The 27,477-nt window shown below is 41.5% G+C and overlaps 1 protein-coding gene across 3 annotated transcripts; it reads right to left on the bottom strand.

The window, feature by feature from the left end:
* Nucleotides 1-806: 806 nt before the first annotated feature.
* On the bottom strand, nucleotides 807-27,477 carry GPNMB (glycoprotein nmb). 3 transcript variants are annotated; one of them, XM_070615903.1, is made up of 13 exons: nucleotides 26,970-27,122; nucleotides 23,304-23,376; nucleotides 23,077-23,137; nucleotides 20,236-20,388; nucleotides 19,068-19,211; nucleotides 16,752-16,925; nucleotides 14,092-14,250; nucleotides 13,453-13,764; nucleotides 7,873-7,971; nucleotides 6,895-6,997; nucleotides 5,075-5,289; nucleotides 2,349-2,442; nucleotides 807-1,895 (listed from the first exon to the last, which is right to left on the bottom strand). In XM_070615903.1, exons 4-13 carry the CDS (start codon nucleotides 20,345-20,347, stop codon nucleotides 1,742-1,744), a joined length of 1,566 nt encoding a protein of 521 aa, XP_070472004.1. In that variant the 5' UTR covers nucleotides 20,348-20,388; nucleotides 23,077-23,137; nucleotides 23,304-23,376; nucleotides 26,970-27,122; the 3' UTR covers nucleotides 807-1,741. The 3 variants fall into 3 exon arrangements, with proteins under 3 accessions (XP_070472004.1, XP_070472005.1, XP_008533899.1); XM_070615904.1 differs by lacking the exons at nucleotides 23,304-23,376; nucleotides 26,970-27,122 and adding an exon at nucleotides 25,703-25,836; XM_008535677.2 differs by lacking the exons at nucleotides 23,077-23,137; nucleotides 23,304-23,376 and having other exon boundaries at nucleotides 26,970-27,477.

Below are 27,477 nucleotides of genomic sequence, written 5' to 3'. Positions count from 1 at the left end.
AGAAGGACCCACAGCTAAATATACAACTATGTACTGGGGGGATTTGGGGAGAAAAAGAAGCCGGGAAAAAAACAAAAAGAAAGAAGATTGGCAACAGTTGTTAGCTCAGGTGCCAATCTTTAAAAAAAAAATTAATAATTCTGTAACATCATCTGGTATCCAGTGTGTATGCAAACTTCCCCCAGTTGTCCTAAGAATATCTTCCATAGCTGTTTTTTTTTTTTTCATGCGGGATCCAACATAGATTCCCAAATTGCATTTGGTTGCTATTTCTCTTTAGTCTCTTTTAGTCAAGAGGAGAGGTCAGCAAACTATGACCCATGAGCCAAATCTGGCTCACCACCTGCTTTTGTAAATATGCTTTTGCTGGAACACAGCCACGTTCTTTCATTTATGCATACGGTAGCTTTTGTGCTACGAGAGCAGAGTTGAGTAGTTGCGACAGAGACTGTATGGTCCATGAAGCCTAAAATATTTATTACCTGACCTTTTACAGAAAAAGTTCGCTGATCTGTGACCTCGAACTATCCCCTTGCCTTTATTTTTATTATAACACTGACTGTTCAAAGAGTCCAGAGGAGTTGCGTATAGAAAATCTCATTTTAGATTGGTCTGAATATATACATTTATATATTAAACTTTTTATCGAAATTTCACGTACTGTATACATATGTTAAAATATAAAATATTTCAGATGTTATCAGTGCTCTATGGGGCAGTGTTAAACAAATTTTTATGCATCAAAAACTATTAATGAAATTGAAAGGCAAACAACACATTGTAAAAATAAATACAGCTCCAAGGTCTTTTCTCTTTTCATACTTTATTTTTCAGGAAGGAGAGAAAAAGAACGTCATGTCTGACATATAGTAGTTTTAGTTACAAATGGAAGTAAAACACTTACTGAACAAGTTTCTATATGATTTAAACAGAAAAACCAGTAGGAAAACCAGGGGCCTCCTACTTTGGAAAATCATAATATATAATTTCAAATACCTGCATCAGTGTACAGAAATTCAGATATATACACAGCAGTGTCAACACTCTGAGTGCAGGGCCATGAGCCTACCAACATGCCTGATATACAGAAAGTGCTAAATAAATGTCCATGGGATAAATGAATGAATGAATACCATTACTTTACACAGTTGGGCAGGGCAAGTTGTCACAAAAATATGCGTATCTATTTATTAGATTAGTATTTTTTTTTTAGTATAACAAGCATGCACATCATACTAGAGGCTTGGCCTGTTATTATTCTGCCGGGAGCTCATGCACGCTCATTGAAATAGGATTCAGTTCACTTGGAACGTGATCTTAAGGACAAGAATACACTGGGTTTAGGCATATGGTTATAAGGAATGCTAGAAAGTGTCCACCCTCTCCTTCCAGGTAACCTAGACGCTAATGCATAGTACCTTCTGCCCCTACTCTTTGTACACAGGATGTCTATCCTACTAATCACCTAAGACATTATAAGTGAAACATAAATCATAACAAAAGAAAGCTCTGCTAACTGGTTTTACTAGTTATACAACGTGGCCTTGGCTGCATGCAGTATAACTCCTCTCCACTTCTCTAAAATGTCACTTAACCTATATATAAAAAACCAACCTCCCTCAACCACAATATATATTTTACAGTGATCTTTAGGAAAAATAGTTAATAGTCATCCACTGTAGCACAGCTCACATAAATGGGACTGAAGAGTGAGCTGTTGGTCAGGAATATGGCTGAAGATTTAAAGAGTTCCGGGGTGGTTCTTGAGCAGTGGATCTTTTTCCTGGTTTCCGCGGGAGAACACAGCCTTTGCACGGTTGAGAAAAACATTCAGCCTCTTTCCTTTGACCACGATCCCAGTACTGTTTTCTATCGGTCTGTAGTCCTTGTGTTTTCTGAAAGCAATGTGTTAGACGGATTAAAAAAAGATCTCCAGCTGGAATATGTTACTTTTTACAATCTTTTACATGCCAAGTACAAAAGGGTTAATTTCATTTAACCTAATCTATGGCTTTTAAGACAGTGATGTCTTATGAAAATATATTTGTTTTCTCTTCTTCATGCAAGAAATATGCCTGCTTACTATAATTTGAGATTATCCGTTAAACATTAAGCTGACACAATTTTGTAAAGTTACTGACATCTGGTAGCATTTTCAGGATTAAAAAAAAAAAGCCACAGCAAAATTAACAGGCTAGTTTGGTATTCATCATTCAGTGGAAGATTTTCCTCCCACACACAAAATGTTTAAAAGCAAAAAAGGGAAAATGGACCATTTGTGCAGAAATATGCTATTTATTTTTGACAATATACTATAGTGATTTAAAGTGTTAGAACCAGCAACTTACTTGTACACCAAAAGGGCGATCACAGTGACAACTATGGTCAAGCAGCCAACGGAGAACAGGACACCATTTGCGATTCTTAAAGGGGAGGCTGGGTCTTAAAAAAGAAGCAAGACCGTATTAGTGACATCTTCCACCTAGAGGATATGCTGCTTGTAATGCAATTAACTAAATGAGGAAAGGAGCTATCAGAAGATATATGGCTCCCTCTGGGCTTTCAGTAATCTTTTCCATTAAATAATACATAGTCTTTGGGTCAGCTTACCCTCCATTTAGAGAATGAGTTAGCAAGTCTGGAACACTGTGTTAAGGGCTCAGGAGGGAGATGTCACGTCCTGGAGACACGGGCTCAGGTCTCAGCTGACTCAGCAGCGCCCCCTGGTGAAGGGCTCTGTGATCCTCCTGCCCCCTCCTCTGGCCTCACCGCCCACTCCCTACCTTCCGGCTGTGCTAAAAATCCTGGGGGTTGCCCATCCTCCCCATGCTCTTTCAAATCTCATGCCCTCTGCTGGGAATGTCCCTCCCTGGCTCATCTCAAATGTCTACCCGTTCGGGACGCCTTCCAGACATTTCTGAGGGCGCCGGGTCACATCTTCCTTTGTCACTGTTCTACTTGCCGCTCTTCCTCTGCCTCCATCGTTGTGTTACAATTACTTCTTTACACATATTTCTCTCCTACTAGATTGTGAGAACCAGGAAGCAGAGATTATGTCTTCTCTGTACTCCCGGAACCCAGCAAATCAATTAGTCTTATCTCTACTGCCAAAGTACAACTGGAGCTTATCTGTTTTTCCTCTGTCTCCTCCGCCACCATCGCAGTCCCAGCCACCAGCCTCTCCTCTGAGAGGACCTTTTACTGCCTACCTGGTTCCACTTTTGCCCTCCAATGATCCTTGCTTTACTCGGCAGTCAGAACGATCTTCCACTAAGTATCAATCAGATCATGCTTCAAACCTGCCAATGGCTCTTCTTAGGCACAGAATAAGACCCTAACCCTACGGTGGCCTACAGGGAACTAAATAGGCTGCTCATTCTTGAAACTCAGGTCTCAGTTCAGAGGAGGCCCTTCACCAAGTGGGTGCTGCTGGGTCAGCAGGACTTTGCCTGACCTGCCAGTCTAGACAGCCCACCGCTGTCCCCTCTCTCACGCTTGTCTCTCTCCATGCCCTGGCCTTGTTTAATTTTCTTCACAATATCATCTTATTTGTTTATTGCCTGTTTCTGCTCACAAAGGCAGAAACCTTGTTCATCTTGTTCCCCACTTGATCTAGAACTGTTTGTCTCATGCCTAGAGCTGTGCTGGGCACGGAGTAGATGCTCAATGAATATTTGTTGAAAGAATTGCAGACGCTTCATGAATGTTCACTGACTCAATGAATAAAAGTCATTTTCAGCTAAAAGTCTATGGGTTTGCCTTTGAACAATGATCTATTTCTGAAATTCTGACTTTGAAACCCAAGTCAACAAGTTATAATCCCCACTGGATTTCTGAGCTTCCTTTATCTGGATTTTGGAAATGGCTCAGGCAGCTCCTGGAGGTGACAGCGTTGAAGATCTGTGCTCAGTCAGGGCTCCAGCCTGCCTCATCCCGCCCGCCCTCCCATCTCTCCACCCCAGGACCCAGTGCGCCCCATCCCCCAGGAAGCAGCGTACCTTCATATCGTCATTTTTTTGGTTTTAAAATCTACTCCTTGGATCTTGCCAACAATAAACCCTCAAACAAACAATCATATGATGATTACTTAAGGTTTGCTTTCAATGAGATTAAAGCTGCTTTTTATATGGTTAATGAATAAATATATATTTAAGTACATTCTACCTTATGAGATAGGCTCCAAGTCCAAAGGAGCTATTTGTGAGTTAGTCATTAGATTGTACCAGACAATACTCACATGAAGGAGCAAAATAAGTCCTGTCATGTGTATACAATTTAATCTCTCCCTTTCATTCCACCAAGTAGCGCTTCTTCTAAGAGATAAAGCAGTGTATTACAACAAAGTAGGTTGTAAGTGAAATTCAGTTAGGGTCACCAGGTGGAGTCCCAATTTGGGGGATGGGGAAATTGGAAGCCATCAGTAAATGAAAATTTCTCAGTGAAACTCCTTAGTCCACTTTGTTAACATTTTACCTCTCCAAGCATTAGGGGGTTAAGGGTAGCTTTTCTGGTGAACATCTGAGGACTAGGTAAGTTGGTTTGTTACTGTCTCAGCGTAACGCTTGGTAGAATGTGGGAGGGGAAAGAGAGTACATGCACAAGTTAGAAGGGAGCCAGGAGTCTACTCAGTTTCTCATTTCTCTTCTTGGCTTCACGTCTTTACCAGGTGGATTCTAATGACAACCGGATACCAGCATCCCCTTTGTTATGGTTTAACTGGAGAACGTTGTTATTTTTTGATGTTCGGCTCTACACTTTCCCTTGAAATACAAATCTATTCAAGCAGGCAGTGATCACATCCAATTATTACTGGTCCATGATCACAGCTGACTTTGTTCATCAAAAGGCTTTTCTTTGGCCATTATTTCATTGGGTCTTTCTCTCTCATCCCTTCCCTAAGTAGATTTGCTGTTGGATTTTAAGGCCAGTTCTCAAATCCACATTAACAATAGTTCAATGAGTTTTGCACTGAAATAAAATTAAACATTGATAGTGAAGCCTTGAACAGCTTTGGTATTGAACACACACTTTATCTGCAAAGGAAATGTTAGTACAACCATAAAACAAAACTTACCTCTGCCAGGGACAGAGACCAGGGTGCTCGTGAGGGCCAGGCTCGCCTCATCACCCAGAGTGAGGTTCATACAGTATGTCCCAGACCCACTGAAGGCTCTTCTCACGGTCAGCAAGCACAGCTCGCCCACGTCCACATCCACAGGGTCGCAGACTGTGCTCTGGGTGATTCGGCAGGTGGGGTCAGAGATTACGGTACAGACCTCCGTGGGAATGCTGAGGCACAAGTGGCACCGAGAGGGAGGGAGAGGAATGCAACGTCAGCTTACAAGGTAAAATCATTACATTTCTATAAAATTGAATTCCACCTTATTCTTACTCAAACCACATGACATCAAATTGTCGCAAAGAATTTACTCTTAAACAAGCCTGGTGTGAGCTACTATTTCCTCTGTATCCTCAGGAAAGTGAGGCCCTGGGGGTGAAGGAGGAAGAAATTATGTCTCCTAAGGCAAGGGGCTGTTGGAAACCGTGAAGCCCAAGTCATTCCCACTACATTTTGGCTTCCTAAAATGCCCAAAGATGCAGATGGCTTAGGTGGTAGGCAGAGGCATTATTAAATACCAGAGTCGGCCCTGCCTGGGTACTTGCAGAGGTATAATAACAACAGCTGTTTCTGCAGTATTTACTGTGTGCAAGGTGCTGAGTTTTAGATATATGATATGCTCTTGTCTGTTCCTCTCAATGACCTTATGGGGAAAGTAATATTCTCCCAGTGTAGCAGGTGACGATATATCTCAGGGAGGAGAAGTAATTGGTCCAGGGTCACACAAACAGTCAGAGGTGGAGCTGGGACTTGAACAAAGGATCTTTGACAACTGTCCTTGTAACCACAAGGCTATGTGGCCATGCAGTAGTGTCTTAGCCACCGTTTCCCTTCTCTGGATGGAGAGACCAGGCTCTGGGGCTGGGGCTTGTGACGGCTTGGGGTGAGATGGGGACAGGCTCCTGCTCACCCGGCCCTGGACCCTTGCAGCAGCATCACTCCTTGAGTCAGGTTTTTCGCTATTTTCTTTCATCCTTATTCCACTCCTCTCTCCACACTGGAGAGTTTCTTAGACATCCCTTTTTATCACATAAGGCCACATCTTTATACTGTTCCATTCTCTTGATTAATTTATACATTCGCATAAACATACATTTTAATTACGGACTTACATATTATCTGTAAATTAATTAATGAACATATTTAATTAGTTAATTGATATAGTATTTGTATATTAATTAGTTTATATTTATAATACAAATTACAAATACAGCTATAACCAAAGTCAAATTATATAATGCATCAGAAAGAGCTTTATAAATTATAAAGAGAGACAGGATTAGCAGGCATTGCTATTAATGCTAGGACACAGCCATCCCACACTGGCTTCCCGCCACTCCGGAGGAGTCTCAGGGAGCTTAAGAGCAGGGCTCTGAGCCAGACCAAGGCATGTGAACCGTGCTCTGCTGGGACCCGCTGTCTATGGGGGCAAGTTCTCTAATCACCATGTGCCTCGTGGCCCCATCTGTAAAACGAGGAGACTCAGGATTGTGTAAGGATTCAATATGAGAACAGATGTAAAAAGTTGAGAACATAGTAAGCGTTCAATTGATCATTATTATTCAACTTCATCAACAGCTAAAGGTAACGAGCATTGCTCAACTCTAGCAAAACCAGTGCATGGTTGAGAGCAACTCTAAGGGTGCTCCCTTGTCCTGGCTTACTGGTGAACTAGAAATTTAAATTAACTTCGAGGAGGATGCTGGTGTCAAGGCCTTTGTTCAGGCCTGGGGTCCTCACTTGATCCGTCCCTCTGACTGAGAAGATGTACTCACGTCCCCTCACAGGTCACGACAAAATCCACCACAGAGTCATCAGGCTGCGGCACAGGCATCAGAACATCTGTCATCTTGATGATGTTAACCTCTAGAATTCCATCTAACAAAAATACCCCCGTAGAAAAACACATCAAAATACAACAGAAACCAAACCAAACGGAACCACTCCCTAACAAATCAGAGGGCCAAACAAAATGGAGACAGCCTTCTCACCATACCAGAAACACCCTAGATCAGGGAAGCTACCCCATAGCTTTGGATACATGTCCATGCAGCATTTTCAAAGTCAAAGTGAACTGTCCTTCAGTCCAACTTAGACAGTTATTTCCGGAGTCTGCGTATGTGCTAGAAGGCAGCATCCCTTCTGGGCAGGTGTTTCAGGAAAAGGTGACCCCTGGGGGGTGCAGCCCCCAGGCTCAGGCTTTGGCCAGCTAACCCTCCAGCAGAGGTGGCTCAGCCCCAGGGCACACAGCTTGGGTTCCAGCCCCCTCCCCAGAACCAGGGTGCACAGGTTAGGCTTCAGCCCCCGCCTGTCTTCTCTGTTGGGCACCTGTGGACAGTGCCCCAAATCCACAGCTGTGTGTGGTGGCCTGTTCACTCCCCTTTCCTTCACACAAGAAGTGTGGTTTTGGGAAATCAGCTAGGGGAAGAAAGTGGATGTTGTGGGAGTTTGATACTGGCCTTCCTTCAAGGCACATTCTTCCAGATTTCTGGGACGCACAGGGTGGGGGACCCAGGCTCTGGGCAGGCTCATTAGCAGGGCCTCATGGAGGGCTTATTTCCACCTGGATGACTAAGGAGGGCCAGGGTAGGCAGGTGGGGATCTAGAAACTAGTAGAGTCTTTGCTCGTGCATGTGCAGTATCACCTCAGACAGAGAGTGAGTGCCCCTGCTCCCCACGCCCACCCCTCCAGAGTCAGCCCCGTGAGTGGGTGGCCCAGGGGGGATTCTAACATCCTTTCCCCCTGGTCTTACCTACAATTTCGATGGTGGCTTTAAAGTAACCATATCTGTTAATCCGGCAGTTTTCATCAGGAACATCTCTCAGCTGCAGCGGATTGTCACCACCAGGTACTGGAGAGTTTGAATAATGAGATTTTAGATTAGTTGCTGAGAATGTAAAAGATGTGCATAATATAACCAAAATCTAAACATCTGTCTGCCTGTTCTTTAGAAAAACATCAAGAATTCTATATATTAAATTGCTGCGGAACTTTGAACTAAATGTGTAATGATTCATATAGCTGTGAGAGCTACAAGGCATTATCATTGTTAAATTATGTAAAAAACCACAATCCCATATTTTAAACACAGGAAGCAAATGAAAGATAGATGCCATATTAAAATGTATGTATGACAATTATAATGAAATAAAGCAGGCCATAATAGACAGAATCTTATTTCAATTTTGGAGGCAGGTATTCTGGGCTCAAATTCCAGATCCAAATTCCAGATTCCAAATTCGAGTATTTAGCTGTTTGAGACCATAGGCATATCATTTAACTTCTCTTTGCCTCAATTTGCTCACCTGTAACATAGGAATAATGCTTACTGACCTAGTAAGGTTGAACTATGACACTTAAATAAGATGGGTATATAAAACCAGCTTCATGCCTGCCACACAGAAAGTACTTGACAAATATCAATTTCCTTGTCCCAATATGTACTTCTATACATCTATTTATATATGTGTGTGCTATAACATATAGGATATATAATTTAAAATATTAAGGTTGGCGCATGATAGATTAAGAAGCAAGCAACACAGAGAAAGGCAGTCCTTCCCCTCTGTGGATGTCTCATAGCTCCAGAGCTTACATTCTCAAGTCTCGCAGTTACTGTGATGAGCAGAGGTGCAGGGAAGGACAAGAGTGAATACAAGATGCTTTTGAAAAATACCCCTTTGAATATGATTACAGCAAAGAATTTAATGCTCTATTAGTCATGATTTAAAGAGCTCTAATTGAGGTGTTGGTGTCCCTTTAACAAGATAAAAAGACTAGAAAGGAAATATGATATTGAAAATATAACGCCATCTTCTCTTAAATTTTAAAAGGCATAACACTGGACCCAGTTTTGGGGCAGGGCATCAAACTTCACAGGAGCTGCGTCTCTAACATAGTGACATGTAAGGATGAAGACAGTTGGCAGATTTCTCCAGGGCGCCTCAGAGCCTTTAGTGGGCAAATGAATGTGCCCCATGACTCCCCTTTGCTCCGAGGGGTCTTCTCAGAGCATCTCCAGAAATGAGCACTCAATGGCACACACTTTGGGAAATGCTGCTTGGGTAAAGCCCAGAAAGGCTCTGACACCATGTTGGATTCAAATGCAGTGGTTTATCAGCAGGACTGACTGTGGCAGACCCTTGGGGGTGTCCCCTGAGTTTCACGTTCATCCTTTGGAAGTTACAGGATAATCATTCATTCTGTCCTGAGATTCAACTGATGTGCTCTGTAGCAATAGATTTGTTTATGCAGGGTATTAAAGATGGCTAGCTCTTCCCTGGAAAACTAGAAAGCTCTTTCTTTTGAAGTTCTTGACAGGCAGAATTTAACTGTCAAGTTAGAGCATGGAATCATGACCCTGCCATCTTTTAAAATAAAACTTCTTTTAAAAAATGACCAAATAATAAAAGTCAATGATTCTACCTTTGGTAGAATGCTCATAAAAATGCATATGGTAGAGCTGGCCCCATGGTATAGCGGTTAAGTTTGTGCGCTTGGCTTCAGTGGCCTGAGGTTCACAGGTTTGGATCCCGGGCGCAGACTTAGCACGACTCATCAAGCCGCACTGTGGCAGCATCCCACATAAAGTAGAGGAAGATTGATGCGCCTGTTAGCTCAGCGACAGTCTTCCTCACACACACACAAAATGCATATGGAATTTTGCAGACATATCTATAAAGTCAAGTCTATAGCTATATATCTATATCTATAAAGTCAAGGTAAGATTAAAGGCTAATGGAGAAAAACTAACACCTTAAAAGACAGATGGGAGAGAAGGAAAACCTCATGCTTAATTCACTATTTATGTCCCTGTTACCCAGAGAATGGTGTAGAGCCCTTGACACTTTGGGAAAGCGAGAAAGTTCTACGTGGTATAATATACAGTATTATACTAACAGCATCAGTCTCACAAAGGCTGTTCTTTTCAGATTTGTTCACTAAATATCTGAAAAATGAACAATGGCACTGTAAGTTAAGACAAGAGAATTCTGTGGCTTAAAACTAGTGTGGACCTGCCTGCCCTGTGACAGAACCATCTCCCCACGTCACCTCTTCAACTCCGCTTCTGTCTCACTCCTGTGGTTGAATTTGGTTTCTATTTAATGGCTGTGCTTTACTTTGAAACCACTTCCCAAAACAGAGAGAACATAATTTTTGGTCAGATAATAATGCAATGCTCAGTAATCCGAGCCTGTTAATGTGGTCTGCATAGCCAAAAACGCTCTCTTGTCTACAGGACAAAGACCCCACACCATCGCGCTCTTTGACGTCGTGGGCTGACTCCCATCCTCACTGTGGGTCCCGTTACTTATTCCCACCCCTCCCTTCCCCAACTGTCACAGCTGCTTTATGGCATTTTGGGGCTGATCATGGTTGATCTAACACTTTTAGATAAACCCGATAGCTTCCTTTCATTATATAAGTTAGCTACTCATAAGGGTTGCTATCTTAAATCTTATGGTTTAATCTATGGAAAATACAGAAATTTAAAATACTGATTCATTGACTTAAAAATATTTTTCACACATGCTATGATATAAATAGGTTTTAAGAAAAACAAGCTAGGTTAATAAAAATTCGATTCAAAATAGACTAGCATTAAATAATCTAACATTAAGCCCTTTACTATTCAGGAATTTCTAGGCAGTTCTAGATATTATAGGCATTTATAATTTATTTTGCATTTTATACCTGGTCCCCTTATTTGTAAAGCAGATAAAGAAATTGATTCTTCTACAGAAATAACAGAATGAAGCCATATGTTTGGAGTTGTTCAGAGAAGTTATATTTGTAATTGGAATTAGGATTAACCTAATCATCCAAAATAAGAGTATAGTTAAATAAATTATAGTTTATACATACTATGAAACACTACATAGTCATTGAGTAAAGTGAATTAGACTTACATGGATTGACAAGGGAAAGATGTCTATGATGTTTGTTAAGTGAAAAAAAGCAAGTTGTATAACAATATATATAACATGAGGGCCAGCCTGGTGGCGTACTGCTTAAGTTGACATGCTCTGCTTCAGATGCCTGGGGTTCATAGGTTCAGATACTGGGCATAGACCTACATACTGCTCATCAAGCCATGTTGTGGCAGCATCCCACATATGAAAAGTGGAGGAAGATTGACACAGATTTAACTCAGGGACAATCTTCCTCAAGCAAAAAGAGGATGATTGGCAAGAGATGTTAGCTCAGGGCCAATCTTCCTCACCAAAAAAAAAAAGGGAGAGAGAGAGACAACCAAATATAGCATGAGCCCATTTACATAAAAATCAAAACCAAATCTATGTATATTTATAGAATATGTTTTTTGTTTGTTTTTGGTGAAGAAAATTGTGAGCTAACATCTGTGCCAATCTTCCTCTATTTTGTATATGGGATGCCACCATAGCATGGCTTGATGAGCAGTGTGTAGGTCTGAACCCATGAACCCTGGGCTGCTGAAGCAGAGCACACGAACTTAACCCCTACACTACTAGGCCAGCTCCATTGAATATGTTTTTAAATGCATAGAAAAAGATTTGGAAAGAAACATTCTCAACTATTAACAGGCTTTAACTCTTGGGAGAGAATGTGAACAGGGATTTTTGCTTTTATTCTAGTCTTCCATATTGTTTGAATTTTTACTGAGGAACATCATTAATTTTGTAATTTATAACATTTCAAAAAAGAATGAATGAAAATCAGTAATAACTTATAGTGTCTTGATTTAGATATGCTTGACTTAAGAAGATCTCATTTTATTAATAACACACTATTATAACAGTTTATTATTTCCAACGAATAGGTTTTGGTAAAAACAATAATTGCGACAAGTCCAGACATCATGATCTGAGTGTTCCCTCTGGACTTGGCGATGGCGCCCTCTTGTGACTAGTGAGAGAATGTCAGCCTTTTGCCTTCCCCTGCATCCTGGGATGCTAAGATGTACTAATGGCCCAGTGGGGTAGGGTGGGGAATCAGACCGAAGGTACCGCTTCCCAAAGCAGACTTAAGAACTTCTTGAATGTCCTCATATACTATCAGTAGAGGGTGGAATTTAATTAATTATGCCTTATATTCAGAAAAATTTTAATGTCTGGAGTCTTTCCAGCTTGCTAGACGAAAACTACTCTCAAGGTGCATTCACTCCTTCTTGGGCCATTTGGAAACTGCTTTCAAGTATGACTGTATTTTTATGGGACACTAGGTAGATGTGGGCAGGGTAGGAAGGAGAATGGAAGTGGGGAGAAATGTGGGAGGGGGAGGAAGGAAAGTGGAAATGGTCTGAATGTTTATAAGGAGCCATAGCTAGATAAAACGAGAGATGAACAGAAATGTGACAGGCCAGAAGGGGGAAAGCATCTGTACACGTAACGAGGGCTGGTGAAAATTAGGAAGTCAAAGAGCTGTAAAGTAGTCCCCTCTTATCAGCAGGGGATATGTTCTAAGAACCCCAGTGGATGCCTGAAACCACAGATAGTACCGAGCCCTATATATACTATTTTTTCCTATACATACATCCCTTTGATAAAGTTTAATTTATAAATTAGGCACAGTAATAAATTAACAATAACACTAATAAACTAGAACAATGAAAACAATATACTTTAATAAAAGTTACTGTAGATCTTAGCAACCTCGGCATATGATTTTTTTTCTTTATTTAGTCAAGAACTTTCACCTTTTCACTTAAAGGAGGCACTTTACAGCTCCTCTGTGGCATTTCCAGATCGCCAGCATCACTACTCTTGTGCTTTGGGGCCATTATTAAGTAAAATAACAGTTGCTTGAACACAAGCACTATGATTCCTTGACAGCCGATCCGATAACCCAGACAGCTAAGAGACTGACGGGCGGATACCCTGTTTTGGTAAAAACAATAACAGTGCGGGTTCACTGGACAAAGGGATGATTCACGGCCAGTGCTGGCAAAGCAGGATGGCGAGAGATTTCATCATGCTACTCAGAATGGGGGCAATTTAAAACTAATACATTGTTTATTTATGGAATTTTCCATTTAATATTTTCAGACCACAGTTGACCATGGGTAACTGAAACTTCAGAAAGTGAAAGCGCAGACAAGGGGGGACTACTATATACAAGTCACCAAATTCTACTTGCAAAGTGACTTTAAATATACTCTCCTTTCTTCCATATTCTAATAGCTTAAAATGGTGATAAAATGGCCAAAAAAAAAAAAAAATCAACAGATACAGAATGAAATCATGGCAGAGTCTAAACACAATCTTTAAAACTAGGGATCTAATAATGTAACCTACGTGAATATTTTTTTAGCTGTTAAGGAACCCCCCTCAAAGGTAACCTGGAAAACACTTACGTAAAGCAGGGGTGGGTGTCAGAGGTCGGGGTGAGGGCGTGGGACAGGGTCCGGGCACTGCCGCTTGCACAGTGAGGTTAAGGCTGAAGGTTCCATTGAGCACGTACGTGTGATTCAAAGTGGAATTGTTGGAAACAAATAGACCAGTGTTATCGCCGAAGTTCCATTTGTAGTTAATGGAAGACTCAATGAGGAAATGGCTGGGATCATGAATCAGGACATTGAACACAATGGGGAGGTCCCTGAGGAAGGTTTCATCAGATGAATTTCGATCATTCTTCTGGGACATAGTCACAAATATGGGAATCCGATCTAAAAGATATATCCAAAAAAAAGAAAGAACTCATGATTGCTTGATTTTAAGTGGATGACTTCAATAGTGTTTTTAGGTTAAAAAGTTAAAGTTAGGGATAATTCAGCATCATTTTCTCTTTTCCTATGCAAGCTTTCAAGAATTTCCCCAACTTATTCTGGAAAACATATATGGAATACAACATAATTAAATATATAAGCTTGGTAGGGAGCCCAAATGAATCGTAACCTAAACCACAACACTTAGCTCTAACTCTTTCTTAACCCGCTGACACCCCCAGGACTAAGCGCCTCCCCCTCAGGTAATTTAGAGTTCACACTACTCACCTGTTACCACATACACATCTTTCACTTTTGCGATGGGACAATATGCCCGTCCGTGTCTTCTATAGACAGTTACTTCCATGAGTTGAGGGCCAAGTGGCACATTGGTTGTGTTTATAGAAACTCTCGCTGAACACCGTCCCAACCTCTGGAAATATTGACCTTTGAGAGGATGGAAATTTTTAGTTATTGGCTACATTACTTGATCATTATAGGAATGTATTGTTTCTTAAAGACTAGTGACTGCCATTTAGAGATTGCTCTGGGAGGGGACAAATGGGATTGGAATGTGGTCCTGGCTGCTTCAGAAAGGAAGAGGTGCTCACTTTTATGTAAAATCTTATAAAACAAACCCACAGTTATATAAATGTAATTGTATATAGTTGGTTAAAATGAAAAGAGCTGTTTGGTGGGATAATACAGTTAGTCCTCAGTTTACAAAGAAATACTTTTTATGAGTAAGTGATCTGGCACTTGAAATACATGTGTCTCCCACAGAAAATACATTTAACATAATGGTGAGGTGTCCAAGAGAGTTAAAACAACTTATTGAAAAATCTACCTTATTTTTGTAATAATATTACTATTTGAGTTATATTATTATTTTTGTTTTGGTGAGGAAGATTCACCCTGAGCTAACATCTGTTGCCAATCTTCCTTTCTTTTTTTTTTTGCTTGAGTAAGGTTAGCCCTGAGCCAACATCTGTGCCCATCTTCCTCTACTTTGTATGCAGGATGCCTCCACAGCATGGCTGATGAGCAGAATGGGTCTGTGCCCGGGATCCAAACCCGCGAACCTGAGCTGTGGAAGCGGAGCACACAGAACTTTAACCACTTGGGTACAGGGCCAGCCCCATCAGCTATATTATCAAGCAGCTATTTTTTTAGGGGGCTAGAATCCTCCTTCTAACAGTATCTGTATTAAAAAAATGGAGTAAGTGAATGAAAAGAAATAGGGTGGGTATAAATAGGAATGGAGCGATTCCCTAAACACATTTGTAGAACACTTTTGAGTCATTCTTTTTCTTTCTCCAACCCTAACCTAAATCTAACTGCCACTGGCTTGCTAGTGAAAGCAATTCCTCTCCTTCAGGGGTCAAGGGTTTTTCTGACCCTATTGAGCCATCAGCACAGGTGCATCATTGGAACAACAGGTATTGTGAGATGGATGCTTGTGAGATGGGGACGTCTAAAGAGCATGTTCATCACATGGTCCAAGGTGTCAGGAAAACACACTAGTCTTCTGAGGGATGTGTAATTTGGAATCCCCCTTTACCTTGAAATGCAGAGGCAGTTCTGTTGGAGGTTGTAGGGGGAAGAGGTGCCTCTCAGGGTGTTAGTTCTATGAGGGGAAAATGTGAGTTCTGGCACTGAGAGACAGACCACACAGGCAACGCTTAGTTGAGGGAGAATATACCAGGTAACTGAGACCTCAGCAGAAGATGGAAACTCAAAATAGTCATTAAAAAACTAGCAATTTCTGGGCTTAAATTTGATTTTAAATAAAGACATCTTAACTAGTTAAGTGAATGCACGTTAACTAGACTTAAAAAGAGTGTGGAGTGTCAGTGAGCGTAAGAGACTCCAGGCGAACTGTCAGGCCAAAGAAATCATGACATTTGGTGAGAAGACTGACAGGGCTGTGAAGGCACTGAGAAAAGTCAGCTTTAAATCAACTGATTTAAATCGATGGGAGTAATAGTTGATAAATATTTTGTACTTTGTTCAACTGGAATGTATTATTAATATGTTGTTTTGATTTGTAAATCAGTTAAATTGAAGCAAGAGAAGCTTTCTCTAATTGATGAAGAAAGACAAAATATTTAGAAATTTGGAGGCTGCATGATTGGCAGCAGTTTCCAAATACTCGGAGCCAGGTGGCACCTGGTGACATTTTTAACTAAGAATTTAGCAGCTTTGCTAATAAAAACTGAAATTTGCTCCTCCCAAAAGTAATCACCTCACAAATAATAAAGCAAAGTGGATACCATTCATGGTTAAAAGAAAAACGAAAAAAGAGGGTAGGCTATGTCAAAGAAGAAGGACGGTTAAATTATGTTATTTCTACACAATGGAATATTATGCAGTCATTAAAATAACGTATGTAAAGAATTTTAATGATATAGTGAAATGCTCATGATATTAAGCAAGAATGTGTATACCTTACAATCTTAATAAAAGAATACTAGTAGAGAAAACACCATCATGTTAACAGTGGTAATTTCTGGTGTTAATTATGGATGACTTTTCTGCATTTTCCAAATTTCCTACAAAGAGCATAAGTTTAATTCTTAAAAATTCTTTTGAAAACATAAAAAATTAAATAAATCAACAAATGCCCATCCATGTACCATTCAAATAAATATTAGTATTTTTCATATTACTATTTTAGACAGAAAAACATTGAGTAGTGTGTTTTAAAAAAGAAAGCTGAATCTGTTTTTTTTCCTCTCTCTCCTTTTCATTCTTTGGTGACCTGGAGATTTGGCAAGGCTAACTGAGATTTTGTTTTTATCCCTCACCTTCCACCCCAGCTAAGGAAAGTTAATAGAGTAACTGTTGTTAAACCCACAGTCTGTTACAATTCTCAATTATAGAATAAGAGAAAAAAGTTAAAATTATAAGGGGAAAAGATGCAGCTAAGGGGTTTGTAGAAGTCCAACCAAGTGTGTGAAAGACGTAGACGAAATTCCGTTTCTTCCATCCAGGGGGGCGAGGGAAAGGCTTTCCATCAGGGAAAACGTTGTGATGACCTTGGCTGCTGTCATTTCCCCAGTCATCATCCTCTGTCCATGCTGTCCAGTTGTAAACAAACGGGTCAGGAGATGGGCCAGTATCTAAACAGAGAGAGAGAGAAGCTATGCTTGTCATCTGGGCTCAGAATGTCCAATGCTCATCATTGGATTAAACACTTGTTCATATTTTTCATAACCAGTTTAAACATAGTTGGACAACTAAAACCCTAATACTCAGAATCCAATGGCACATTTATGACCTGTGTATTTTTAAGCAGATATGTCAAATTTCAACAAAAGTTTTTTTTTTTGAGGAAGATTAGCCCTGAGCTAACACCTTCTGCCAGTCCTCTTTTTTCTGAGGAAGGCTGGCCCTGAGCTAACATCCATGCCCATCTTCCTCTACTTCACATGTGGGACGCCTGCCACAGCATGGCTTGACAAGCAGTGTGTAGGTCCACACCCGGGATCCGAACTGGCAAACCCCGGGTCACCGTAGCAGAACGTGCAAACTTAACCACTGTGCCACCAGGTCGGCCCCTCAACAAAAGTTTTATATAAAGCAATTATTCAGGAAAGTTCAATCTAAAGATATCACTTAATATAATTATCCTCATATTGGGTCTCCAAATCACAACTGTATTCAAACCAAACTGAAGGATGCTTTATTTTTTATCTTGATACACTCTCTCTGCCTGTAGCTCTTGTTCCTGACTCATCTGACATCATGGCTCTCCACTCCCAAAGATGTTAGCACACAATTTAAGAATAAGGGCAGTCCCCTACATAACCACACCACGATCACCACCCCTACCACAGTCGCATCAAGGTTCACATACTACATTGACTATTTAATCTCTTCAAATGACAAAGGAAGGAAGGAAGGGAGGGAGGAATAGAGGAAGAAAGATGCGAATATGGCAAAACGTTAAAATTGTTGAATCTAGGTAGAGGCTCTTTGGGTGCTCAGTGTACCCTGCTTTCTACTTTCCTTTATGTGTGAAAATTTTCATTTTAAACAAGTCATGATTAATATCTTTCACCTAGTCAGTCCCCTCACCTTGGTTTTTTATGTCACTGACATTTTTGAAGAATCTTTTTATTTGTCAATCTATTACAGTCATTATTATTTTTATTCTTAAATTGTCCCAAATACGGCCACTGGGAGCCCCTTCGAGCTGGCTTCTGAGTCCTTGTGACATGTCTACATTAGTCTTTGAGTATTTCTTTACTTTCTGGCACAAGAAGATGTCCCAGGACCATCTGGTACTCTCGCTGCCCTGGACCTGGAATTAGTGATTTCTCCAAAGATCCCTAGTTCCCTTTAATGGTGATAGATATTTTATAAAATTTGCATAAGTCACAAGGACTCTTTCATATAAAAATGCTCAAAGGGCTAGACTGTTTTTTGAAACATTCATAAGAATCAGCTTTTTTAGAAAAGAAGAAAGAGAAAAAATGCTACAGAATATTAAACATGACACACAAAATATGAAACTCTTTCTATACAGAATCTAATGTTTGCTTCATAGGAAGACGATAAATTAATAAAGAATGAAAACATCCACTGTTTAATAGAAGTTCTAAATCATAAAATCAGATCATAAATGCATTTAATAGCCTTGTCACTGATGGAAGAATCTGAGTAATTATCTCAGAGCTTTTGAGAACGTATAGTTCTAACAAGATAATTTCCCTTGATGTGTTTGTGTTCATTTGTGCCCTTTAGGGTATACAAAGAGCTTATCTGATTTAACAAAGAGCAAAGCAGAAGCAAAATATACACATTTTAGCATTTGTGCTAGCCACACAGCATTTGCTGAAGAAATACTTGTGAGCAGGAATTAATCCCGTCAGCAAACCTCAGTCAAACTGGCTATTTTTTAAGTAGCCAAAAGAATTCCAACTAATAAAACAAAAATCTGAGGATCAACAAGATATTCTCTGTCTAACCAACTGGACACCAGGAAAAAGCTGAACGTGACAATGTAGCTTTTGAAGAGGGTTCCAAGCAGTGGGGAGCCACCAGTTTGCTGAAGTGGGTTTGGCTAATGTTGATGTTGATGAAGGGACCGTGTGGAACCACACACTCACCCTGCCCGTCAGCCAACTTGAGGAGGGGGGTGGTAAGGAATGATAGCAGCATTTACACAAGTACCTGTGAGCATTAAGGTTTATGAGAACGACTGTATGCAGTAGTCAGGAGAACTTGTGTCTTCCTGTGACGTGAATAACATTCCTTACCATTTCTGCAGTTAGTCTCATAGACTATGTTGCCATTGGCGTCTTCCTTTTGGCATCTGGGGAATACCAGGCTCACCACAAACGTCATAGTTGAGCCCACCAGTGCTGGTGAATCACTGGTCAGAACTGCCTGCACACGGCCTCCTAGGGCATAAAAAAGTAGAACTCAACGATCAAGCACTTTTTTTTTCCTTTCACTGATAAATAAACAAAGTAAAGTCAACTCTACTAATAAGGACCAGAGGATCTTTACGCCTCTTTATGACACGTTAATTTATTTTCTGAATTCCTAACTTTAGCTTTCAGGGTTCAACATTCTAGAATATGAATAAAAAAAGAAATCAGACCAGTTAAAGAATTCTCTATACACATAAAGAACACTTACTTAAAATAATTAAAAGGTTTGCTCAGTTGGATTGAGGAGACAAGTATTAAAGATTTGTATTTTTTAATCTCCAAACCAATGATGGAAAGACTCATTCTTTCATGTGAATGGAAAGATATTCACTTTTTGACCACACTTTTTTTTTTTTTTTTTTTTTGGTGAGGGAGATCAGCCTTGATCTAAGATCTGTTGCCAATCTTCCTCTTTTTGCTTGAAGAAGATTGTCGCTAACATCTGTGCCAATCTTCCTCCACTTTTTGTATGGGATGCCGCCACAGCATGGCTTGATGAGTGGTGTATAGATCCACATCTGGGATCCAAACCTGCGAACCCTGGGCTGCCAAAGTGGAGTACATGAACTTAACCACTATGCCACTGGGCTGGCCCTCTGACCACAATTCTGTGGTCAGAAATCACACTTCTGTGGTCAGAAACCACACTTTTGAGATAGTGAAAAACTGCTCTGAAGTCATAGACCTGAACGTGACCATTTCCACACTAGTTAAATAGGTTTGAGGCTAAATTTCCTGGCACTCCAAAATCTTCTAAGAGCTACCACCTTGTTAATTTCCAAGGAGATTAGACAATTTGTGTGTGTGTGAGGCTTAGAAGCTATGATGCTGAGACAAAGGAAGGACTGCCAGATCTAGGTACTTCCCACTTGGTAACTAGAGTATTGTCTCTCATGGATGCAATGTGAGCCATGTGATCTCAAAGTCTACAATCTATGAGATTAGTTTAAATAGGAAATTACAGTTGTTTGGGTTGAATCTTTTGCTTTACCTTTCCAGGAGTTTTTCCACCGTGGGTCTCCCCTCTTCCACACTGGATAGAGTTTTTCATTCCAGTCATTTTCATCTGACGACCAGCCTTTTAATTGGTTGTGCTCCCTCATATAACCAGAAGGTCTCTCATTGCTCAGCACATCATGAAATCCTGTATTAATATTTGAAAAACAAATTATTTCATCTACTCCATTCCTCATTTACTACTTATCTAACAATGGTTAAAGCAACTTATTTGGTAAGGTTGGAAAGCACGTACATAATATTTCCAATATGTCAAGCAAAGAAAGGGCACTTAAAAAAAATGTCGACTGGAAATATCTTGAATACAAGCATTCAGATCTTATCTCTTTGTGTACTTTAAATGAATCAAGGAAAATTTATGAAAGTATTTCTTAGCCATCATTTGGTTTCTCAAAACATATCTTCTGAATATTCGGATTTGATACAATATCATTAGGAAAACACTGATGCCAATGATCTTTAGATCAATTTTTGCATCTTTTCCCATTCTGAACTGTTCACCTGGCTAAAGAAATGCCAGGCTCAGGAATGCCTCCAGGAATCCAAGAGATGCCTATCAGTACTGGAGAGCTCACTGTTGAATAATCTAATTTTTTTTCTTTGTTTTGGTTCAGCATATGATCTGTCTTGGTGAATCTTCCATGTGCACTTGAGTAGAATACATTTGTTGGGTTGAGTGTTTTTTTTTCATTTCATTTAGGTCAAGCAGGTTGATAGTGCTTTTGGAGACTTCTATGTTCTTATTGATCGTCTGTCTACTTATTTCAATTACTGTGAGAGGAATGTTAAAATCTTCAACTATAATTATGGATTAGCCAACTTCTTCTTTCAGTGGTCAGATTTTGCTTTATGTATTTTTTTTTTTTAAACATTGGCACCTGAGCTAACAACTGTTGCCAATCTTTTTTTTTTTTCTGCTTTATCTCCCCAAATCCCCCCTGGTACATAGTTGTACATCTTAGTTGCAGGTCCTTCTAGTTGTGGCATGTGGGATGCCGCCTCAACATGGCCTGATGAGCGGTACCATGTCTGTGCCCAGGATCCGAACCAGCGGAACCCTGGGCCGCTGCAGTGGAGCGGGCAAACTTAACCACTGGGCCACCGGGCCGGCCCCCTGCTTTATGTGTTTTGAAGCTCTGTTTAGAATTGTGAAGTCTTCTTGATGAATTGATCCTTTTCTCACAAGGAATTGATCCTCTTTATTTTTGGTGATAGTCCTTGTTCTGAAGAACACTTTGATGTTAATGCTTAGTGTTTAACTGGTACATCTATTCCATCTTTCTACGTTCAACCTATGTGCATTTTTATATTTGAAGTGGGTCTTATTCTATTTTCATCTAGTCTGATAATCTCTACCTTTTATTTGGAGTGTTTAGATAATTTACATTTAATGTAATTATCGATAGTGTGGGATTTAAGTTGATCATCTTGTTTTCTTTTTGTCCCATCTGTTCTTTATTCCTTTTTCTTTTCTTGTATTTTTTGGGATTAGTTTTGGATTTCATTTTATCTCCACTATTGGCTTTTTCGCTGTACCTCTTTGTTTTGTTCAGTTTTGAGTGGTTGCTCCATGATATTCTAATTCTTTTAAAATTTTTTCAGATCTTGAGTTGATGTCTTTTTGCCTCGCATGATGACTCTGGTGGTCACGTTGTCTCTTTGAGGGTGGTAGCAGACTGGTTGGCTGCCTACCCAGCAGCTGTTTCCTGCCTGCTCTCCTCCTCCTTTGTTCCCCCCTTGTTGCAGAGCTTCAACTATGACAGTTCAAAATCACAGAGGCTCACTTTCCTAGTTTTCTTTATAGTTTGGGCAGCAGCAGATGATTAGATCCTGGCCAATGGGAGCTGAGAGGATGTCTGCTGGGGGCTTCTGGGAAAAGCTTTCCTCTCATAAAAAGAAACATGTGTGAACAAACTCCATTTTTTTCCTCCTCAGAATTTATTTTGGAGATGGTAGTGTACTGATACAATGTCTAGAGCTGTGACAGTCATATTCAACCATGAGAGCACAAATCTGAGGAAGCCAGCCAACACATCAAGGGTGTCAGGATGGAAGGTTAGAAAGAGTCCTTAATGACATTGCTGAGCTGTTTCTCTAGCCCTGCGCACCTCTGAATGGATTGAGTGAGATAATAACAGTCTTACTCAACCTATTTGAATATTCTCTTACTCACAGCCAAAATCTCGATTGTCTATAACCCTCAGCCAGCCCCTAATCATACACTATCGTAAACTGTTCTCTCATCAATTCACGTGGTCTTGTGTCTTGGCCTGGACATGGAGTCTTCTTTTAAATCCTGGAAGAGGACCTCCATGAGGTGTAGTATTTGGTAGCTGCTCAGAGAAACCATATTGAATGGATGCCACTAACCTCTGTCTTCTATTTCTCCAAGCTGGGTGGAGGGAGCAGCATATTATTCCTCTCTTATCAGGGACGCAAATGGAATAGAAAGCATTGAACTAGGAACCTGGTTTCTAGTCTTTGGCTCTGCTACTAAACAGGCTGTTGGACCTCAGGCCATGTGATTTCTCTGGGCCTCAAACCAGACAAAAACCAAATGTCTTGTGATTCTGTGAGATTGTTCTTATTTAGAAACAGATACTAAGTGAGGGCAGGAAACGCATGTTTATCAATAAATGTTTATAACTGAAAGTTCACTCAAATTGAGTCATAGAATGGTAGAATGTTCAACTTGGAAACAACTAAGATTAGTTAGTTCAAATTCCTTCATTTATAGATGAAGAAATTCAGGCCTAGAGAAGAGAGACGATTCACTCAGAGTCATTTTGAATCGAGTGGAAATGAAGATTCACACCTTTTGATTCCTAGGACCAGTTTTTTCCACTGTTCCAAAGAGTCTTCCTCTTCCTCAGATCCTGAGTGAAAGTCAGTGTTTCCGGAAATATAATAAAAACACAGGTTTCTCCTCTGATTTTAAATGTTAGAAGTCCAGGAAAAATACAAACTTAAAAGGAGAGTGACAATGAATAGACACACAGGTCCAAGGAACAGACTAGAGAACCCAGCAGTAGACTCACGCACATATCCTACTGATGTTTGACAAAGACGCAAAAACAATCCAATGGAGGAAAGACAGCCTTTGCAACAAATGGTGCTGTAAAAAAGTAAAAAGCATAGGAAAAATCTTCAGGCTCTAGGTAGGCAAGAATTCTTAGACTTGACACTAAAAACATGATCTATAATAGGAAAAATTGATAAATTTGACTTCATTAAAATTAACTTTTGCTCTGTGAAACACCATGTGAAGAGGTTGAAAAGGCAAATTACAGACTGGGAGAAAATTTGCAAACTGCATTCCCAACAAAAGAATAACATCTAGAATATATAAAGGATTTTCAAAACTCAATATTAAAAGAAAATCCAATTAAAAAATGAGTAAAAGACCTAAACAGACATTTCACTGAAGAAGATACACAGATGGCAAATAAGCACATGAAAAGATGTTCACTATCATTAGCCAATAGGGAAATGACATTAAAACCACAGTAAGATACCACTATACACCTATCAGAATGACTAAAATAAAAAATAGTAAATAAAAATAAAAAATAGTAAAAAATAGTAAAACATCAGATGTAGGTGCAGATGTAGAGAAACTGGATCACTCATACACTGCTGGTGGGAATGTAGAACGGTACAGCCACTCTGGAAAACAGTTTTTCAATTTCTTATAAAACTAAACATGCAATTATCATGCAATCAAGCAGTTGTACTCTTGGGCATTTGTCCCGGAGAAATGGAAACTTATGTTCACATAGAAACCTGTACCTCAATGTTCACAGCAGCTTTATTCATAATCGCCTAAACTGGAACTACCCAAATATCTTTCAGTGGGTGAACGGTTAAACAAACCGGTAGTACATCAGTACAACGGAATACCACTCACTGATAAAAAAGAACAAACTATTGATACAGGCAACAGCTTCAATAATTTGTGTTGAGCAAAAAAAGCCAATCCCCAAAGATTACATACTGTATGATTCCGTTTATGTAACATTCTTGAAGTGACAAAATCATAAAAATGGAGAACAGATTAGTGATTGCCAGGGGCTGGGGGTGGGTGGAAAGGAAACTGGGTTTGGCTAAAAGGGGCATAAGGGATCCTTGTGGTGAGGGGGCTGTTCCGTATTTTGACTGTATCAAGTGAATATCCTGGTTGTGATATTGCACAATAGTTTTGCAAGATGTTACCATTGGGAGGAACTGATAAAGGGTACAGGAAATATCTTTGTATTATTTCTTACGGCTGCACGTGAATCTACAATTACCTTGAAATGAAAAATTGAATTAAAAAAATAGAACAAGCCCAACAGTAAGCAGACCTTAAGACAAAAAAGAGCTGTGTGTGTGGAGGGAGATACACATAAAGGTAAATGGAGTCACACCCAGGACGGCTGTGGCTTTTCCCTCTACACTTTGAACCCGCCGCTCTGTTCACCAGCAGCTAGGGGCCGGCTGGGCCGCCTGTTAAGTATTTTGTCAACGCCTTCTCCTTCCTACTTTTTACCAGGGCCATGACTGGAAAGGAGCGAGGAATCCCTTGGGGTTTCACACACTGCTGAATCCTTCCCATCCTTATTTTTTCCGGGCAGAATATTTAGTCCAGGGCAAGATAAACCCAGGAACGCCCGGGCTTGGTTACATTGCCTAACAGGTTGGGACGCCCGTCACACTGACGGCCGAGATCCAACCTCAGGAGCAAAGAGGTGCTGGTGGAATGCAGGCTAGAATTAGGCGCGGGGGCCTCCCACCGACCTCCATCTCCCGGGACTGCGGACTCTAGGGGCGTCTGTCCAGGTTGGTACACTCGGGTCAGACAATTGCCACCATGTACATCTCCCACTCCAAGCACCCTTTGTTAGTGACCTCACAAGAACCCTATTGCTCAGTTTTGCAAACAAGAAAACTAAAGCTCAATGGAGCTAAGTCACTTGTGGCCCCGCCCCACGGCGGGCAGGCACGTCTGTCCAGCCCCAGAAGAGCTGGGGTCGGCTTGGAAGCCTTCTTCTTCCTCTTACCCGCCGTGTGGCCTAGGGCGAGTTTCCTACCCTCTCAGAGGCTGGTTTCCTTGGCTGGGAAACGAGCCCATCACAGTGCCAGCCTCCCCGGGCTGTTCCGGGGCCGCAGCTGCCTTCTGGGGCGCGGGCCCGCCGCAGTCCCTGCGTCTGGACTCCTTTGTCCTAGACTCGGGGCTTGCGGCCCCCCCCCTCCCCCCGCCCCGACTCGCCCCGATCCCCGCCACGGGAGGTGGAGGGGCGGAGAGTCCCGGGGGCTGCGGGGCGCGGCCCAGCTTCCGGCCCCAGCGGCTCCCAGCAGAAGTGGCCGCTTCCCTCCCCTACCCCTATTGCCACCCCCGCCTTGTTCCCCCACCTCACCCCTTGCTCCACCACCTGGGCTCCCAGGGCCCCCAGCGCCCCCACCTCACACCGCGCTCCCGCCTGGGTCTCTGCGGCCCCCGGGAATCCCGCCGGCTCCTTTCTCTTCCTCTCTCCACCCAGCAGCCGGCGGGGGGTCGTACTCTGCAAGGAGAACCTAATTGTAGGACTTTTCTCTCCTGCAAGGAGGGAAAGTGAAATGAGGGTGTGCACAGGGGCCCCAGGCCGTGTGTCCAGGATCCTTCTCTCTGCGAACTGGGCCGAGCAGGAGAAAAGCAAGACCTGGGCTCTCAGCGTCCTCACCTTGAATGGGGGAGGCCCATCTGCTCCACAAAGGCGGTTGCGGGGATTAGCTGAGTGATGTAAACTAAGCGGCCTGCCCAGAGACTACACATGGTGGGTGTGAGGTGGATGCTGGTCCCTTCTCAGCGCCTACCTCCCCATATGGAGTTATCCTGCAGAATCAGGACCCCTGGACTTTTCATCCAGTGAACATAATTACTCTATTGGAGTGAGGTGGGGTGGACTTTCTGGGTGATGTATAATTCACTTCTTTCTCCCACTCCACACTAACTCTTACTGGAGTATGGGGGCCATCATAGTCACCCATCCCCCGGGCGGACAAGTGGGCTGTACAGGAGGAATTCAGTGGTTCCTAACCCTGATTTCACATTCTAATCACAACAGCAGCTTTTTAAACAAGGATGCTCCCATCCCACCTCCAAAGATTCTGATTTCATCTATCTGGGCATCAGCATTGTTAAAAAGTCCCCAGCCTCTAATGTGTAACTAGAATGGAGACCCAGAGGTTGAGCTCTTCTTCCAGTAACCTCACTATAGCTGCAGCAAGCTCCTGCAGGACTGTGAAGAAATACCAGCAGGATTGGCAACAGTTTCTGGGTTGGGATTTTTACAGAGCTTGTCTCCGGATTTTGGGCCCCATTTCATCTGAGGTCTCCACCTCATGGGATAAAAACCAGGCAAAGTTCAGTAGGTAGCACTGCTTTGTTCTCAGACTGTTCTCTTCACAACCTCATGCTCCCACTGTCTGGCAAGAGAGGAGGTGGTGATTTCGATGGAAAAAAACCTCCATAAGAGAGGAGCTGCACAGTTATTATTTTCCAAGAGCCTGAAGCATTTTGCTGTAGTTTCAACATTCCCAACCATTTCCAGAAGAAATAAGTGAGCACGAAATAGTCCTGAGACGCTTCATGAAGTCCAACTTCTGGCTCAGACGTTACCTCAGACAGCCCATCACTTCAACCAATAGCCAGAGAATGGCTGAGAATTACAGAAATTGAGAATTACTCACGTTTGGCAGCATCAAGGGGCAATCTTGCAGCCAGAAGCAGAAATCCCAGGAAACAGTAGACACATTCCATGCTGAATTCTCACAGACCCAGGGTATCAAGGTTTAACTTTTAACTCCTCTGGCTCCATCCGCTGAGATCAACCGTGCTCTTCTGGCCTCTGCTGCGCCCCGCTCCTTATTTTAATGAAAGACTGGGCCTCGGGGCAGATCATGTGATGGTATTAAGCAGCGTTGCCTGATCTGCTCTCGAGTTCAACCTCTTAGAACTCATGTGCTTCTGACTCATGGCTGTTAGCATCTATTTATTCACTTTTCAGATGCACGCCATTTCAATATTGTCATTCCACATTTCTAGTTAAGGGGAGATCCTTTCCTATGGATCCTATTTTTTGCATGTGTGCGTGAGAAAGATTTGGCCCTGAGCTAACATCTGTTGCTAATCTTCCTCTTTTTGCTTGAGGGAGATTGTCGCTGAGCTAACATCTGTGCCAATCTTCCTCTCTTTTAT

The sequence above is a fragment of the Equus przewalskii genome, chromosome 4 (assembly GCF_037783145.1).
Source record: "Equus przewalskii isolate Varuska chromosome 4, EquPr2, whole genome shotgun sequence".
Taxonomy (NCBI): domain Eukaryota; kingdom Metazoa; phylum Chordata; class Mammalia; order Perissodactyla; family Equidae; genus Equus; species Equus przewalskii.
The sequence above is the reverse complement of the archived record's forward strand: the minus strand, read 5'-3'. Positions and strand labels throughout refer to the sequence as shown.